The 17,815-nt window shown below is 51.6% G+C and overlaps 1 protein-coding gene across 2 annotated transcripts; it reads right to left on the minus strand.

Annotated features, from left to right (window-relative positions):
* Positions 1-301: 301 nt before the first annotated feature.
* On the minus strand, positions 302-4,617 carry Znf703 (zinc finger protein 703). Of its 2 annotated transcripts, none has more exons than XM_041673951.1 (2): positions 4,137-4,612; positions 302-3,182 (listed from the first exon to the last, which is right to left on the minus strand). In XM_041673951.1, the coding sequence occupies exons 1-2, from the start codon at positions 4,383-4,385 to the stop codon at positions 1,656-1,658; spliced, it is 1,776 nt and encodes a 591-aa protein (XP_041529885.1). In that variant the 5' UTR covers positions 4,386-4,612; the 3' UTR covers positions 302-1,655. The 2 variants fall into 2 exon arrangements, with proteins under 2 accessions (XP_041529885.1, XP_041529887.1); XM_041673953.1 differs by lacking the exon at positions 302-3,182 and adding an exon at positions 3,227-3,484 and having other exon boundaries at positions 4,137-4,617.
* Between the last annotated feature and the right edge of the window lie 13,198 nt (positions 4,618-17,815).

Genomic DNA, 17,815 nt, shown 5'->3' on the forward strand with positions numbered 1-17,815 from the left:
CCGCCCAGAGGAAGATCCACTTTCACACACGCCCTTGCTCCACTTTGCCCCCAGGAAATGCCAAGGCCTTTGAAGTAACGCTGGGAGCCAAACAACCAAAAGGGGGGTGGGGAGTAAAAGTGTTTTTATGTAATTTGTAATACATGGGTGCAAGTCCCCCTCAGAGAGGAAAGGCAGTAAACTAGCCTTGGAACCGCAGTCTCAGAAGGAAATCGAAAAAAAACCAAACCAAAACAAGGGCATTTGCTTAGGTGTCTGGAAGTGGGACTATGTTGAGGCAAGAGAGAGACACACCACGGTGTGAATATAGCCAAGTATTCCATTTATTAACAAAATAGTCTTAGTAAGGGAGAGCTCTGTTCACCCCACGAGAGGCCCCGCAGCCCCGGCGCTGCTGCGTAAGACCGGGAGGGAGGGAAGGTGTTGGGGGGAGGGGGACAAGACCCGGGTCGAGTCTTTAATCCACTGCAGGAACCCAGGGAAACCCACCGCCAGCTTTGGAGGTTGCTGGCTCAGGTCTGGGAGAGGGCGAAGGGAGTGCTGTGATCCTAGGGCTCCCTGAGTCCCCAGCCTGCCCCCAACAGAGCTACTAATGTTGTCTGGTCTGATGACTCTGGGACTAGTCTGCTTTGGAGGGATCCGGCAAGGATCCCTGGCCCTGCTCCTATCACGAGAGGAGGGCGGGGGTCACAGTCCCAACTAGGGAGAGGGGGAAAAAAAGATGATAAAGTACTCCACAAAATATAAAGAGCAATTTCGTGCCAGCGGGGGGGGGGGGGGCTTCTAAGACGCTTGACTGGCTGTGGCAGGTCTGCGGCTGCAGGGCAAGGTGCGGGTCCCTGAGGGGCCAGGAAGGTAGAAGGAACAGCAGGCTCTGTTGGAGGCCATTGGGACCACTGCAGGGGAAGCCTGCTGGTGGCACCGGGACTCTTCCAGCTGAGCATTGTGGAAGAACAAGGCTGTGATTTGATTTGAGGGGTCAGGGCCTAGAACCAAGTGCTCACGTAGGGGAAAGGAGGGTTGCTTGAGACAGGGCCACACAGCAGCGTTCTGATTCAACAAAGCTGGGGACCTCCAGCCACCACGGTGGTTCCCCCTTCGACCCCCCCCCCCAAAAAAAATCGTTACAATTTTTTTTGTACAAAGGAGAAAAATTAAAACGTCACATGGAAAGAAACAAGAGGGGACGGAAGGAAAAGGGAAGAGATGCAGTTTGAACAGTGAAGACTCATGCAAGAGACTGCCCAAGATGAGAAAAGCATAGAACCCAGCTCTCCCTTCATTCCTTAAAACCAAACCAGTCAAAAAAAAAAAAAAAAAAAAAAACAAAACCTTAAAACATACACCTAAGAAAAAGAAGAAAAAAAAAAAGAATGGGAGAGGGAAGGGGTTCGTGTAGTTCTCTGGGTGGTTAATATTATTATTTGAGGAGACAGACTTTTTGCATACCATTGACTCATGTGGGCCATTAATGCACTTATATTCCCAGCTTGTAAGCTAACATTATAGTAAATAAATACACAGTCCGGTGGGGAGGGGCTGGGCTGGATCCTGGTAGGGGTAAGCAGTAGTGGAGGTTGCAGCGTCGAGGGCAGTGGGACAGGAGAGGAACGGGTGGGTGGGTGGGGAAGGGCTGGGAGGGGCCAGAGCTGTAGTTACTGATATCCGAGCGCCGAGGCGGAGGCTAGTCTCTGTCCATACAGCGCATATGGCGAGTAGTAGGGTCCGGCTGTGGGGAGGGATGGCACTGCCAGCCCCCCAGCTGTGGATAAGTGGCTCTTGCCATAGGGGTGGTATCGGCTTAGCCCCAAAGTGTGTGGACTCCGCAATGACAGCGATCCGGGGCTGCCTGGGGCGGCGGGCGGGGGGAGATGCAGATGGCAAGAAGCAGCAGCAGCAGCCGCTGCTGCGGCACTGCCCAAGCTCGAGGCCCCGGGGTAGGCGGCCAGAAGTTTCTCTGCGCCGGGCAGGGCTGTGTGAGTCCGTAGATGGCTGAGCAGCTCCTCGGAAGTGGCAAAGCGCTTGTCGCAGGGCCCGCTGGCCGCCACCCAGTTGCAGCTGTGTGGCAGCGGTTCGTTCTGCAGCATGAAGCCATAGGTGTAGAGAGGATGGCCCGGGAGCGCGGCCTGGGCAGCGCTGGAGGACAGAGCCGCGGGTTGCAAGGGGTGCCCGGGGTACACCAGTGGGTAGCCACCGGCCTTAAGGCTGGGCCCGGCCGGATCATGCGCGCTGCAAGTGGAACAGCTAGAGCCGCCGAGGTGCGAGGCGCTGTGGTAGCCTCCCAGGCAGTAGGGGTCACGGCATAATCCCTGCAGGAAGGAGGGCGGGGAGGCCCCGGTGAGGGGGCTGGAGCTGGGGGGCTTGCCGGGTGGCAGGCCCAGGCCCCCGGACAGCTGGCCTCCCACTAAGCCAGACTTGCTGGGATCCAGGCCAGGCACGAACTGAGACGGGTAGCCGGCATAGGCACCCACGATGGAGCCGTGGTAACCGATGCTGGAGGGCGGTAGCGGGAACACCGAGTGGCCTGGTTTGTAGGGTGACACTGGAGCCACGTGGCCGGCCCCCACCAGAGCGGAAGGCGGCTCCGACTTGCGCCCTGATGCCGCGGCCTCCGGGCCACCGTGAGCCGAGTCCCCGCCGCTGCCTCGGCTCCCAGCTGCTGGCTCCGGACTGGGTTTGGCTTCCTGGTCTTTCTTGTCCAGGTCCCCTCCGCCGGTCCCACCACCGTTCTTGCAGTCTGAGTGGTGCGGGGAGCCTCCGCGGGAGCCTCCGGGTGAAGACGAGTTTGACGAGGTGGAGACCGGCGCTCCATGCGGGGGAAAGGGAGGACAGGCGGCGCTGGGGACCCTGAAGCCCGCCTTGTCTCCGGGGGACGAGGAGGACGAAGAGGAGGTGGAGGACACCGACGAGGAGCCGCTGTCTTTGCGGGAGTCGCCGCCGCTGGAGCCCTTGGAGTAGGGCTTGAAGCTAGACTTGTCCTCCGCGGGGGAGTCCCCCAGCTGCTTGAGCGCGGTGGCCGCGGAGGCGGTGCCAGGGGCGGAGCGGCCGGGGTCTTTCTCGGATCCCAGCCCGTTGGCCGCTGCGGCTACCGAGTTGAGCTTGGACGAAGGCGGCGGGTCGGGTTTGCCGATCTGCGAGCAGGTCTGGGCTAGCAGTGCCAACGGACTCTTCTTGGCGTCCAGCTGCGGGAGACAGTGGCAAAGGGGAGGGAGAAGGGGTGAGATTGGGAGACCCACCAAGCGCGCAGGGACGCAAAGCAGGGCACTGGCGGCGCGATGGGGGCCTAGCGAAGAGGGTCACCGAGAAGAAGGCCTGGCTGTGGCGGAGCAGCCGGGCAGAATGGCACTTGCGTTATGGGTTAGTCCCTGAGTGTGTCATGGGCGCTGGCGCGCAGGAGAAACGGTTCAACACCCGCCCTCCTGGTTAAAGGTGACTTCTCTGGAGTCGGGGTGGCGATTCGCCCCATTCCATCTAATCTCTCCCTCTTCTTGGCCCGGGGAAAAACTTAAGCTTTTAGTTTGGGAGAACTTCGTTTGGGACGGGTTTCTGGTGATGGCGCTCGGGGTAGAAGCGGGGAGAGGCGCCTTCTAAAGGCAGAGTTGCAGTTGGCCCTGTGAGTAGCCCCTCCCTCTCTCCTTCCCTCCCTCTCGGGGAGGACACCCAGAAAAGTGGGATGAAGAAAGACCAGGGATCGCGAGTGCCTGGGTTTTCTGCAGTGTGCCCCAATAGGCCCAGGAAGATGAGGGGGAACCCGGGCGGCTTCCAAGAGAACAGGTCGGGGTGGAGGCGAGAGAGGTCCAGGAGCCGTCTTTGGACAGGACACTGGGGGCCAGAGGAAAAGTAAAGGAGCCTGGGCGCGACAAGAGCAAATCCAGTTCGACAGAAAACACGCAGCTCCGAAGGGCGAGTGGGCAAAAAACCTTCCACCTGGCAGTCTAGGGAGAACCTGGAGGGTCTGATCCCTGCCTTTCGTCCCTCCTCATGAGGTCCGCCAGCGTGGCCAGCCTCGGGAGTCGTCTCGCACTGAGCTACGGGTGTGTGTGTGTGGGGGGGGGGTGCGCAGGGAGCAGGGCCATGGGCCCAGCATGGGTGGCGGAATGGGTTCAGCTCTGGGTGGGCAGCGCCTGGAGACTGACCTCAATGGGGCTGACGGGAGTGGAGGACAGCGGCTGCAGGTACTCCGGGTGCAGGAGGTGACCGGTGTGAGCGCTCAGCATCTTCAGGACCCTGATAGGAAGCCGGTTCGCCTGGCGCAGGGGGTCCGCCGGGGGCAGGAGGGACACCACCGCCGGCACCGCCGGCCTCTTCCCGCCGCCGCCGCTGCTGCCGCCGCTGCCGCTGCTTTCGGGTGTCCTTGGGTTAGATCCAGCGGGCGAATCGCTCATTTGGAGGAGGCAGCGCCACTGGGGGGGCGGGGAGGGAGGGGAAGCTCCGGGAGGCGAGCTCCCGGGGCGGGTGGGCTCGCTCCGCTGCGTCGAACGCCGTGCAGCAGTCGCTGCGCCTCGGTGCCGCCTCCCCTCCTCCACCGCCGCCGCCGCCGCCGCCGCCGCAACCGCTAGCCCAGGCAAGCAACACAAAAACCTTCGTCTTCCGCGAGCTGCACGTCAAATAGCCGCGATCCGCAGCCACACTTCAAAGGGATCGCCGCGCCCGCCCAATCGCAGCTCTCTCCCGGACCCCGGGGCGGGGAGAGCGGCGGGAGGAGGCGGGCGCCGCCGGTGGGCGGGGAGAGTCTTAAAGAGCCCTCACCCCTGCCGTCTCCCAGCCGCCGCCGCCGCCGCCGCTGCCGCGCGTTGGGACTGCTCCCCTTTCCGGGCGGGGCTGCCCCTACAAGGCAGGCTCTGCGACCTCCCTTGCGCTGGCTCTCCTATTGCCGACTGCTCCACCACCAGCACCAGCGCGCGCGCTCGTGTCTGTGTGTGTGTGTGTGTGTGTGTGTGTGTGTGTGCTGGCGGGGGCTGTCGCCAGTAGTGGGGACAGGGATGGGAGAGCCCTGCTCTGGTCCTAGGATCCAAGCCTTTCCCCCAAGTCCGCCTGGGGGCGGGCCATGCCACGGGAGCCGGGCCCCTTCTCCGAGCTGCTTCGGCCAGTTCTCTTTCCCCTAATTGGCCTCTCCCGGATGTGTTCACTTGGAAGCGGCGGAGCCTCGGGGGCATCCACTATTCCCAGGACGCCGCGTGAGCCGTTCCAACTACTTTGAGCTTGTCCAGTCAGCCTGCAAATTTGAAGGACTCCCTTCCCGGTGAGATGATCTAGGTGAAACACGGTACCCGGACTAAGGCGCGGCGCCTCGGAGCGCCTGGAACGTCCCAGGGGCGCACTGAATTATAGATCGTGTTTAGGTGTGTTTCAGGGTTCTCTTCTGTGTGAAGCAGTAAAGCTACCTCACTGTACTGTGACTAGCTGCTATTTGGCGACTCGGTGAGGGGTAGCATCATCACAGGAGAAGCCTGTGTGTCCTAGCGGCTCAGGGCTCCCGAGATTGCCCCACCGGTTTTCCCCAAGGGAAATTTCGAAATAAAACCTTTTTTATTAATAATAGTATTACCCTCTCGGATTCCCCCGAGCCTTCCGGAAAAAGTTATGTATTCCCACTGGGCAGAGATTTTACATAGTCATGGACCTGACCTTAAAGTTCTCGACCCTTGGCCTCAATCAGGTGACACTGGTCCTTTGTGTGCCGGCTCTGGAGTGACCACTTCTGCTTGCCCTCGGCGGCCAGTGGAGGCGCGCTGGTGTCACCATTCCTTCTGAGCACCACTTTCCCAGTGATTTGTCACTCACTCAGATCAAGGACTGTCGTTGTAGGTGTAGTGCCCCAGGGCTATCTGGTTCTGACTGCCCGGTGCTGACCCACCCACGTCTTTTCTCTGACTCTGGTACCAATGACTCAAGACAACGTGAGAACCCCAAGACTGGGGAAGGAGATGTCAAAGGGATCTTCAAAGTGAGAGAACGGTCATAACCTTTAGGGTGCTCTGGAGAGAATAGAATAGCAGGGCAGCTTCCAAGGCCACACCAGTCACACAACTTAACTCAAGCACTCCCTGGATCCACACTATCTGGTGAACAGAGTGTATGGATTTCCTAGAAATTACCCAACTGTCCCCTCCCTCATCTTACAAAATTAGTTGTAAACCAAAGGCTAGCGATGCCCTGACTCTGATGATATCTTCCATTATTTCAGCAAGAGGGGTAGGGATGGAGGACAGGAGGGTGATCTCATTTATTTTATGGTGTCAAGTTTTGCTTCTCACCCCCATTAGCTCCGCTCATTGTAGTCTTTGCATTCTGCCCTCGTGGTCGCTGCCAACACTTATCTTTAAGATTCTACTGCGGGCTGTGCAGGGTGGCTTATACTTACTTGTCCACCCAGCATTCAGGCTGGCAGGAGGCTCACATCACGAGTTTGAGGCCACCCTGGCCCTACCTAGTGAATTCCATACTGGCTGGTGCTACAAAGTGAGACCCTGTCTCAAAACAAAGTCCATTGCAGGGACTTTGAAGTACCAGTCTGCACAGTCCTTTAGCCTTTGGGAGAAAAGAGCTGAAGAAAGATAGCCCGTAGAAAGGGCAGTCTTTGTGGATACCTTGGAGGAAGAACTAGGAAGAAGAAAGAGCTTAGCTGGCGGATGAAGTCTTCTTGATTATTGTAAACAGTCCAGCTGCAGGAGTGAGCCAAGAAATCCTTCTAGGACCCGAGCAGATGTGTGTTAGAAATGATTAATGGGGCATAAGTTGGAGGGAAAGAGAGGAGACACTTAGGAATGTGGGTGGGAAAGAGGGACCGGGAGGCAGAAGAAAGACAGCAGAGTGTTGGCCCTTTACTTGGCAAGTAGAAAGATGTCAAGTGAACAATGGAAGAGAGGAAGGGTACAGACAGGATGTAAGGACCCGGGAAGGGGACAAGGCAATCTCCCTGTGAAATAAAATGTTGTCCTTTTAAGAAACTTCGTTCCCTAAGCTCAACGCAGTCAGCATGGGCAGGGAGAGCAATCCCAGCCAGCATGCTGTCTGGGCCAGGCTTGCTTCCGGCTTCTGGCCAGTGAGTAGGACATTCTCCACAGCATACACAGAGGGTAGGGACACCTTTGGGCCGCTGGAGAGGGCAGCAGGGTTTCTTTGACTGGATCTATCCAGTTTCCTTCCGAGAGGAAAATGAAAAAGGAAAAAAAAAAAGACATACTGAGCTAGGCCAAAGGCCTAATTAAAACACTTGCGGATTATTAAAATCACTGTTTGACATTTGCTTAGCAAAATTGTTACCCCATACAGAGCACTATGCTGGGCCCCAGCCGACTGAAAAGGAAGTCCACTTTTCAAAGGAATGGCTTTGCCACCTGGGAGAGAATATGACTCATTAATCAACTGGACTGTGTTTACTGAGGGCCAGCTGTGGGCAAAGCATTGTATGAGGAGGGTGGTTACAAAGTCCCCGCAAAATGTTGCCGTGCAGGGCCGATTTAGTAAGTCTTCCCCTTGCAAGCCTGTGGCAGATGGATGGGACCTTGTTTGCCAGGCTTTCGCCGGTTGCCCTGGGAATGGGGAGCCGTGGTTAAACAGGACAGGGTTAAGGCTATTTAAGGCTGTTTCTATGACACTGTAAAGAATGAGCTGGATGCTAGGCGTTTCTTTTTTCCTTCTGTCAAACAGGCCCTCACGATTGTAGCTTGGCCTGGTCTAGAACCCATGATGTCCCCAAGAGGAATTACAAGTGTGCTTGAGTTTATGCTACGCTTTCCATAGTCTTTGGATGCTGTAGGCAGCCCAGCTAGGTCTGAGAGTGAGGAATGGAATTGAAGATACTGGATACCGAGAGGCAGGGTACTTATATGAGGTTAGGTCCCTGGGAGACGGGCCTTTAAAGCATGCTGCCATGGTGACCCTGGGCACCTTACCACCTCCCCCACTCCCCAGGGCTTCAGTTTTCCCACGCATAAAATCTAAGAGTGGCCATCCCAGACTCAGGAGGCCCCATGTGGAATGTTGGGACAAAGAGTCCCAGGTAAATGATGACTGTGATACAGTGTATTGTTAGCATCTGAGCCAGGACTGGGAATTCTGTGGCAGCTGACCCTCCCCCAGGCTCTAGTCCCATGTATCCTTTTATTTTTTTTTTAAATGTCCCTCAAAAGCTATTGGGGGGAAAAAAACCTTTAGAAAATTGTGAATATTTATAGATTTTTTTCACAACTTCCATTTACATAAAATTTGCCACCCAGGAAAAAATGCCTGAGTCAGGTGGAGAAGGAGAGGTGGCGGATTTGTTGTGAGGGGTTAATGGGTAGTTTTCACTCCTTGCTGGGGCGGAATTGCTTGAATGATCACCTCTCTGCATAACACTCAAACCCTAATGGCAACAACATGAAATAATATCTCACTGGGTAACTATTTACATTTTTTTTTTTACAAGCTGTAAGAACTCTACAAAGTCTGTCTTGTAGAGGACTTGGTTTTCCTTCCCTGCGTTTAATATCTTTCAACAGCTGGCAATTACTGCCTTGGCCAGAAGCCCTGATTTAACACAGTGCACCCAGGGCTCTGAAGGCGGTTTTTCTCAGCTGCCCCACCCCAGGCTTCAGACACCGCCTGGGGCATGACAGGGTCACTAAGGACTGAAGGCAGCAAACTGGCCAGGCCAGCCAGCCTCACAGGAAGACTACTCGGGTGACCTCGACGGTCAGTCATGACAGGTGTCCCAGGGCATCTGCCTTTGCTTGCATTTTTTTTTTTTTTTTTTTTTTGGCTTACCTCCCACAGGATTGTGATTGCTTTTCTTTTCCTTACCCTCTGTGTTCTTACTGGCCAGCAGTGTTTGACTGTCAAGGCAGTGCTGAGGCTGTTCTAAGCACTTGCAGACACTGTCTCCCTTCCCACTGCAGAACCCCTGGGAGTGGGTTGGCCGTAATCACAGAGGAAGATGTGGGAGACTGGGAAGACCAAGCAGTTGGCCAAGATCCGGTGCAGTTTGTGCCTGGGGATTTGCCTCCTCTCTACTTCCCCTTCCTTTTGGTCTGGCCCACCTCCTCTTCCTTCTCTTCTACATCCACTCGTCCCCTCTTCTCCTCTCTCACTCTTTCCCTTGTGGTGGTAGGACCTAGGGCGTTTGTTACTCATGCTAATTCAACACTCAGCTGTACCGCCAGCCCTGACTGCACTGTATATGGCTACTTATTTATATCCCATCTCACTATATTCATAAAAAATTTCAGGTAGAGAACCGTAGTTTACAAAATGTTGACTGTATGACCATGTGAAAGGAATCCCCCATGCTCTCCTCCGCCGCCCCATGCAATTTTTGGAGACAGGATCTTGCTATATAATCCAGGCTGGCCTTGAACTCACAATCCTCCTGTTTTAGCCCCACAAGTCCATTGTGTGCGTGTGTATGTGTGTGTGTGTGTGTGTGTGTGTGTGTGCTTGTGTGCGCGTGCGCGCTAGAGGATTGTGTGGGTGGAGGTCCTAGGACACCCTAAAGAGTTACCTTTCTCTGTCTACCATGTCAGCCTGGGATGTTGAACTCAGGTGGTTAGGCATAGCTGCTAGTGCCTTAACCCACAGAGCCCTATCTCTGGCCCCCCAGGGAGTTCTCCTGTGCCTCTGCTTGAGGCAAATTTCAGAGTTGTTTTGGGCAAGTTTCATTATCCTTGTGACAGAGGAAGGCATAGGTTCTAAGAGCCAACGGGAGAAGCAAACAGTGATGGAAGTAACTTCTTCTCAACTCCTCCTATCAGCTTCCATCACCTCCATTCCTCTGTGGTTGGGGGGGGGTGTGGCAACTCCTGATAAAAGGAGGGGGAATTAACTCCTTTCCCTCCCCCAGGAATTTCCTTTAGAGAAGAGGCAGGAAGAGGGGCCGAAGGAAATGTAGACCACAGTTTATCTTCAATCCTGTTCTTTTGATTCAGGCCTTTGAGCAGGGCTCTTTGAAGAAGTGTTTTCCCTTATCTCCCATCAGCCCCAGGGAGCCCCAGGGGCTGGGTCAGGGGGCTGCAGTATGGTAGGTGTGCTTTTGAAGTCTGCCTTCCTTGCTTGTTCTGTCCTCCTACATCAGCCTGGGCATTCAGCCTTGATTACTTTCATCCATTCAGGTCTATAAGTTTCTTAGAAACTCACCGATGGGTGTTGGAGATCAGATTTAGGGGCTTGTACACGCTAGATAATTGCTCAAATCCTCAGGCCCGAAACTTCCCTCTGAAGCTGGGCGGTATCTCACCCTTGTTAACAGCCTGCGCTCCAGCTCCAGCTGAGATAGCAGACAGTCAGGGTTGCACACAGGGCAACGTTTTGTGAGCACTCGCTGGATGCCAGAGGCTGCTCTGAGTACCTTGCAGGTACTAATTTGTTTATTGGTCGCAGCAAATCCATCAGGGGGTACTACTGCTGTGCCTTTCTTATTATCTTCTATGTGAGGCACTCATACCTACAGAGGTAAGCCATTTGCCAGGTTACACAGCCAGGATAGGGTAGAGCTGATACTTTAGTGCAGGTAGGTGCCTCCTAGGCTGCTTGTAAAGGCAGACCTGAAGGGGGAGGGATTTGCTCAAGATGGGAAACGAACAAACAAAAAGACCCCAGCAGGACACACAGAAGACAAATTCTTTCATAATTTTCTAGAGGGTGACTCACCCCCGCTGGGATTCCCCTTCATCCTGAGAAATGAGAAATATGGTAGAGAGGGAACTGAGGCTGAGAAAGGGGTGAAGGAAATATCCGTTCATCTGTGTAACTGGATTGGATTGATTAATTCAATGGAGCATCCTCTAAATGGCTCTTATGGACCCCCTTGGTAGGTGTGGGCCTGAGGCGATCCCCAGAGGGTAAAGACAGCTATGTGGGAGCCTAGGCCTCAATCTCAGGAAAGAGAGCAAGTGCAGACCTTACCTTTGTGCCTCAGGTGCTCTTAGAGATTAAACAACAATGGAAAACCGAGGAGGCCCAATTTTAGCTCCTGCTTAAGGTCTGTTGTAGTTTGTTTTTTTTGTTTTTTGTTTTTTGTTTTTTGGAGACAGGGTTTCTCTGTGGTTTTGGAGCCTGTCCTGGAACTAGCTCTTGTAGACCAGGCTGGTCTCGAACTCACAGAGATCCGCCTGCCTCTGCCTCCCAAGTGCTGGGATTAAAGGCGTGCGCCACCACCGCCCGGCTAAAAGATTTATTTATTTATTATGTATACAGTGTTCTGTCTTTCTGTATGTTTGCTGACTAGAAGAGGGCACTAGATCTCATTACAGATGTCTGTGAGCCACCATGTGGTTGCTGGGAATTGAACTCAGGCCTTCTGGAAGAGCAGTCAGTGCTCTTAACCTCTGAGCCATCTCTCCAGTCCCTCATATGACAAGTTCCTGAAGACTCCTGTGCTGAAGGTTTGGTCCCTTGGTGATGTTCACAGGAGAGCCTTTTAGGGAGACTAGATCATGAGGACAATGACTTCACAAAACCTTTTAATTGTGTGTGTGTGTGTTAGGGTGCCCATAGAAGACGATTTCAGATCCCCTGAAACTGGGGTTACAGGTGGTTGAGAGTCACCCAGTGTGGGGGCTGCTGGAAACTGGACTGAGGACCTTTGCAAGAGCAGCAAATACTCCTAACCCCTGAGCTGTTTCTCCAGCCCTTGTCAATGGTTTTATCAGTTGATAAATTTATAATTCCATGGCTGTTTTTAGAAGGTGGAGAAGACAGGGAGGTGGAGCTTAGTTGGAGAGAGCAGGTTTCTGGAGACTCACCCTAAAAGGGGGTATCCTGTCCCTAGTCCTGGTTCGCCCCACTTTCTGGTCACGTGTTTTCTGTTATGATGTTTGGTTCTAACTCAAACCCAGAGGAAAGGGGACCAAGCCACGCTGCACTGAACCCTTTGAAACCATAAAGCTTCAAAATAATTTTTCAAAATAAATCTTTCATTGTTTTTTTTGGGGGGGGGGCACAATTGGTAGGAATACTACCACTATCTCTTAAGTACCACACATTTCCTCTCCTCTTTGGGGACAGCATCTTGCTATATAATTCGGGCCTGCCTGGAATTATCTTACATAGTCCAGGTTAGCCCTGCAATTCATGATCCTCCTCCCTTTTAAGTACTGGGTCTATAGGTATGTGTCTGATAAAGATACATTTGGATTTTCACTAACATTTACTAAACACCATCTGTGGGTACAGGTATCATTCTAGGGTTGGTTGCACACCTCTCCCTTAAGTATAAGGGGATTCCATCTATCAAGAGTCAAAAGACCCCGAAATGGTAAGCAGGAACCATGCCTACCCCTGTGTATCTGTCTCTTCTCCTTTTGCTTCCATGTGCTGAGTCATCAACACCTGGACCCAACGGGACCTGACGCCCCAGAGAAGATCCGGGTGGGTGGCATTTCGTGCACATCCTAGTTGTGTAGAGCAGACATCAGGTGCTTTTGACCTTTATCATGAGATTTGGTCATGAAAGTCATGCTATTTGTATGATCTTTCCTCCAGGTTTGTTCATCGTGCCCCTTGTTAAGCCGTCAAAGACACATAGAAAAGGAATGTCAGGTCCATAGTGCTCACCTGGAAATCCTGGCATTTAGGAGACTGGGTCTGGAGGGTTCTGAGTTTGAGGACCTGGTCTATGGGAACAAGATCATGACTAAAAATAAATAAATAAAATAAATAAAAATGTTAGCAAAAGTAGAGTTTCTCAGATGATGTCTTGATTATTGCAACTAGTATCTGATAAAACATGAATTGCAAGATGTCAGAAAAATCCAAGGAGTATTTATTTTGATGCCCCCTCCTCCAGCTTCTGTCTGGAGAAGGACCTGAGGGACAAGGTTTACCTATGCTAAAGTAGAGAGGCCATGCCGGGCGATGGTGGCGCATGCCTTTAATCCCAGCACTCGGGAGGCAGAGGCAGGCGGATCTCTGTGAGTTCGAGACCAGCCTGGTCTACAGAGCGAGTTCCAGGACAGGCTCCAAAGCCACAGAGAAACCCTGTCTCGAAAAACCAAAAAAAAAAAAAAAAAAAAAAAAAAAAAAAGTAGAGAGGCCATTCAGAGTAATGCATGCATGTATGTATGCATGCATGCATGTGCTTTGAATGTGGCTTAAACTTGCTTTTTTTGTTGAAAAAATGGTTTTATTTATTCACGATGAAGTGCATTCCCATGGCACCGCATCCTGAACCTTAAGGTGGAGGATGACAACACTGTTTCTAGCCATTTGACCCCTTCCCAGTGCTTCAGAGCCGTGAATTCGCTGTGTTCCTTTGAGAGGCTGTTCATACATTAGCAAATATGTATCTATTCGTCACTCCCCCTTTATACAGAAGTGGAACAGAGTACACTAACTATTCCGAACTTTTTAAAAAAATGCATTTTAGAGTTCCTACAGTGAGTGTTTATGTCTTATTAATTTCTCCAATCTCTTTCACAGCATTGCTATGTGATGGGCCTGAGTCTATGTAGCTAGTCTCTACGAATGGATATTTTAATTTATTATTTACATTCAGCATGTGTTTGTGTGTACGTGAGTGGATTTGTGGGCAGCGGAAGCAGGAAGATCACCTGAGCTCAACCTTGCCTCTACCTTCAGTCCTGGGTCTGGAGTCTCCTTGGCTCAAGATGGGAAGAAGGGTCAGGGATGGTCCGAATCTCTGGAGAAATTTAACCCCAGGGTGTCTAAAGGAAAGTTTCAGTGAGAACCCCAAATCCTACTGAGTATGCGTCTTTTGTCTGTCTGCCTTATATGCTAAAGAAGTTTCTTTAGGTATCTTCAGGTACCTGTCGAGATCTGATGTTGATAGTTTAACACAACTGCTTTATGTTGAACTGTCTGCTTTTCTCATCAATTTCCTTAAATAAACCAACATACAAATGATTGAAAATTAAACAAATCTCCAAACAGCTGTTTGTCCATGTTCTGTTACTATAATGAAATATTTGGGGTTAGGTAACATATACTGGAAAGAGGTGCATTGTAAGTCCAGCGTATAGAGGCCAAAAGACTAAGTGACAGGCCTTTGGTACTTCTCCTCACCTGCTTGCCTAGCTGTATGATATCATGGCAATAATATGTGTGAGGAGAGAGCACATGGTTCTACTGGAAGCCGAGAAGACCGGAAAGCCGCGAGAGCTACATTAATCCCTTCTAATCATACGGTTCCAACGATCTCTTAGATCCCACCTCTTAAAGGTCCCATCTCTTCTTAACGTTATCACACCGAGGACCCACTTCGCAGCAATAAACAATAAACCATATCTGAAGGCAATAAACCCTATCTAAACCACCAACAGCCGGATGAGAAAAGCCACGGTAGTTCAAAGCTGAGCCAAATGGGACCCTGTCTTCCCTCGCAGCACCAAGAGTTGAAGAGGCCGCCCAGGTCTGTCCTCTGTCTATGCTGTGGAGTTTTTCACCACTGCACTCAAAATGCATAATGATGATTTTATTTATGACAGGAGGCATGTTTTAAAACAGTTGTTTTAAAACAACTGACAGAGCTGCAAGATGGGAAACGACAAGAAAGTGAGATTTTGTGTGTGTGTGGGGGGGAGGGAGCAGGAGGATGGGATGCTGGCAGAGAAAGCAGGGTTTTCCTTACTGGAGTTGGAATTCATCCTTTATTCCTTGAGCAGATAAAGAACGTCATCCAGGAAGGAAGCAGGGGTGCAGGCCTTGCGTAATGGCAGTTCTCAGAGACTCGGGCAATTAGTTGCTGGCTTGCTTCAACCGCCTCTTGTTGGGCCCTTTCAAAGGAGAGACTGCAGTACGGGAGCGTGGGGCAGCGTGGGGGTCTTGCGTGTGTGCATGCGTGCGTGCGTGTGTGTGTCTGTGTGTGAAGCCCAGCCTCATATCTCCATGTGAATGCAGGCGTCAGCTCTGCAGAATGCTGGAAACTTTAGGGCTCTGTCTTCCTACATGATGTTTCCCAGACTAGGCCAAGAACGCAAGACAGACACCCTCGGGATGGCGAGGGAACAGTAAACAGATGGCTCACTGAGGGCCCTGTGTACTAGGGAGAAGAAATACCGCCTTTTTAGACTGCACTGAAGGAAAAATAGCTTTCCTATGGCCAACCAATGGGAGCTGTTTCCTCCCTAGAGCCTGACAGTCTGAGGTGGGGATTACAGAAAAGCCCTTACTGACTTAGCATTGTTTACCTCTGCAGGAATATCAGAAATGCCCAAGGAAGTTGGTTAGAAGAAAGAACTCAGGTTAAAAAAAAAAAGCAGATGTCTCCATTATGATGACTAAATAAATTAATTAAAAAAACCCTAGAGGGGGTGCGAGGACCCAGGGTTTTGGGGAGCAATTTGAGCGAGGGCTCCTGGACTTCTGTCAGCACTCTGTTTCTTGTGGGTTGGGATGAACCGGAAGCTGCTGCTGCTGCACAGAAAGACCTGGGCTGTTTCTCTCGTGGTTTGTGGCGTGATCATGTTGACCCGGGACACGCTCGACTCGTTCGGCCCATCCCACGACGCCACGATGCAGTCTTGGGTGGCGAAGGCAGCAGTTGTGACACAGTGTGCTTGGAGGCGGCCGGCCAGCTTCTTCCTTGCCAACACAGACTCAGACCTTAGCGTACCCTCCTCCATTTCTCTCTGCAAGCAAAGCAGAAGATTCATGTCTTATACCCCAGCACTTTGTGCCAAGTAGGAGCACGTTAATAGCCCCCTCCCACTCCCTTGTGAATTGGATTACTTAACACATCTTTTTGGGGATGTCAGCAGTTTAATAGAGGTAATAAGTCAGGGCTGCCCTTGTGTTTTATTTTTCTGCCAGTATTTAGTTAATTAAAGAATGCAAATTAAAACACCTTAATTTATATAATATCAATATCAACGCCTTAAAACATTTGGCATAACCGTGCTGGCACTCCCTTACATAAACTCTTCAGAGCGGTACTAATAAAAATGAAGAGGGCTGTAAATCAAGTTTAATTTATTCATTTTTGTTTGGTATGAAAGCATATGCCAGAATCAGGTTATTTATTAATGTGTTATAACAATGGCTTATTTATTTATTTACTTATTTACCCGTTACAAATGATGAAAAAGGTTTTCAGAGGGATATGGGTTTTAATTTTGAGTTATCTCAAAGTACATCTTGGCTCTGATCTCTAAAATTTATATTTCTGCTTTCCCATCGACAAACATAGATATGGGTATTGAAAGACGTACCAACTTAAAACATCGCCCCAGCCGCTCAGAAAATCACCTGCAACCAATTGTGGAGCTAGAAGCAGGCACAATGCGCCCTGCGGCATGTGAAGTGCAGGGGAGATAAAAAGGTTGCTGATGTCTATCTGACTTCTCAAATATTCCATTAAGAGATTACCTCACGGAGGGCTCTGATTTAAACGGCATCAGCGGGGATTTGGTGTGCGGTTGCTTTCTTGGGAGCCGTAGAGATGAACTACGGAGAGATGAACGAAGTGCCAAATATTCATTTTTTGTCTTCCTCTCTTCGACTGATATTGCTTGCTCCGTGCGGTGGGTCTGAGCCTGGGCTTTTTGTTCGGGCCCCAGAAGAGCTGTAGGCTCTGTTCTTGGGTACCGAGTGGCGGCATGCGCTCCCTCTTCCCTCTGACAAAACTCCCGCGTAAAGCTGTCTCTAACACTTCCACACCCAACCTTCAGTTTTACTCAAACAGACCTGCCTCAGCACATGCAAGACAGTGGCCAAGGTGCGGCCATCTTGTCCTCACCGTGCCGTCATCCCATTGTTTTGGTCTACTTAGGCGCTATGGGCAAGCCCCTAGTCCCTGAGCGGCCATGTCCATCCACCTAGGCAACACATTCAGAACTTCCCCTGACTCTGGCCATCGCCCAGAAGTTTAGCCCAAACATTTGATGCGTTTTACCAGAACAGGTGTTAGATTTCTGGGGCCTATGCCTGCTAATGACGCCACTGTGAGCTTTGCCTTTATAAGTACTGCAACCTTGAGCTTTGGCATCAGGAATTCTTTGGGGCAAACCCTCTCTCTGCCCAGGCTAACAAAGGCCTCTAATTGGGCCACACTTGCAAGGTGGTCTGTAAAATTATCACCTGGACTATAATGATGTGTGTGTGGGGGGAACACTAGAAAGAACCCTGTGCACGCTGAAGTGCCCCATGGGATCCTGAGAGATCCCACACATTCCCTATGGCCCTCCAGCGCCCACACGGACAAGCCTGAGGAACAAATGGACTTTCTGTGTTTTACCATGACACTTAAGGCCCAGGACTCTCAGTGGTCAGAGGAGGGAGCCCAAGAGTGTGCTGTGGCCGTGGAGACTTGCTAGGCCATCCCTCAGAAGTGCACACGTGTGTTCCACGTTCCCCTGCGACACGGTGGGCCTAACTCCATTTCTTCCCTCCATGCAATCCACCTTTAAAAGCCGACCTTAATCTTTATATTTACTTATATCCTTCCCACTTCCATAAAAGATTTGAGGTTACTTACAATTCAAAACGCAGATACTGTAAAATCTGAAGCCATTAACAGAAAAGTAAAAAGATCAGAGCCAAGTACAGAGGAGGAGGGGTAGGGGTGGGGGAGGAGGGAGAAGGAGAGTAATTATTCCAGAGGGGGGGAAAACTTAGATTAAAGAAAGCTAATGCAATTGAGAACAAAACGCAGCTCTGAACTCCCTGGTAGCTTGGTGGGCGGCTGCCAGCTCTTAAAATAACTATAGATTATTACACCTCAAAGGCAGGTTTAAATGCCTACTGAGGACTCACCGGCTATGGGAGCTTGGCCCAATCGCTTCATCCTTCCCGGTTTCTGTTTCCTCATCGGTAAAGCGAGGATTCTCCCAGTCATCATAGCATGCAGGCCCAAGAGCATGCAGTTAGCCCAAGAGCAGCA

The sequence above is a fragment of the Microtus oregoni genome, unplaced genomic scaffold (genome assembly GCF_018167655.1).
Source record: "Microtus oregoni isolate MIOR12 unplaced genomic scaffold, Mior012 000024F_ref0000369, whole genome shotgun sequence".
Classification (NCBI taxonomy): domain Eukaryota; kingdom Metazoa; phylum Chordata; class Mammalia; order Rodentia; family Cricetidae; genus Microtus; species Microtus oregoni.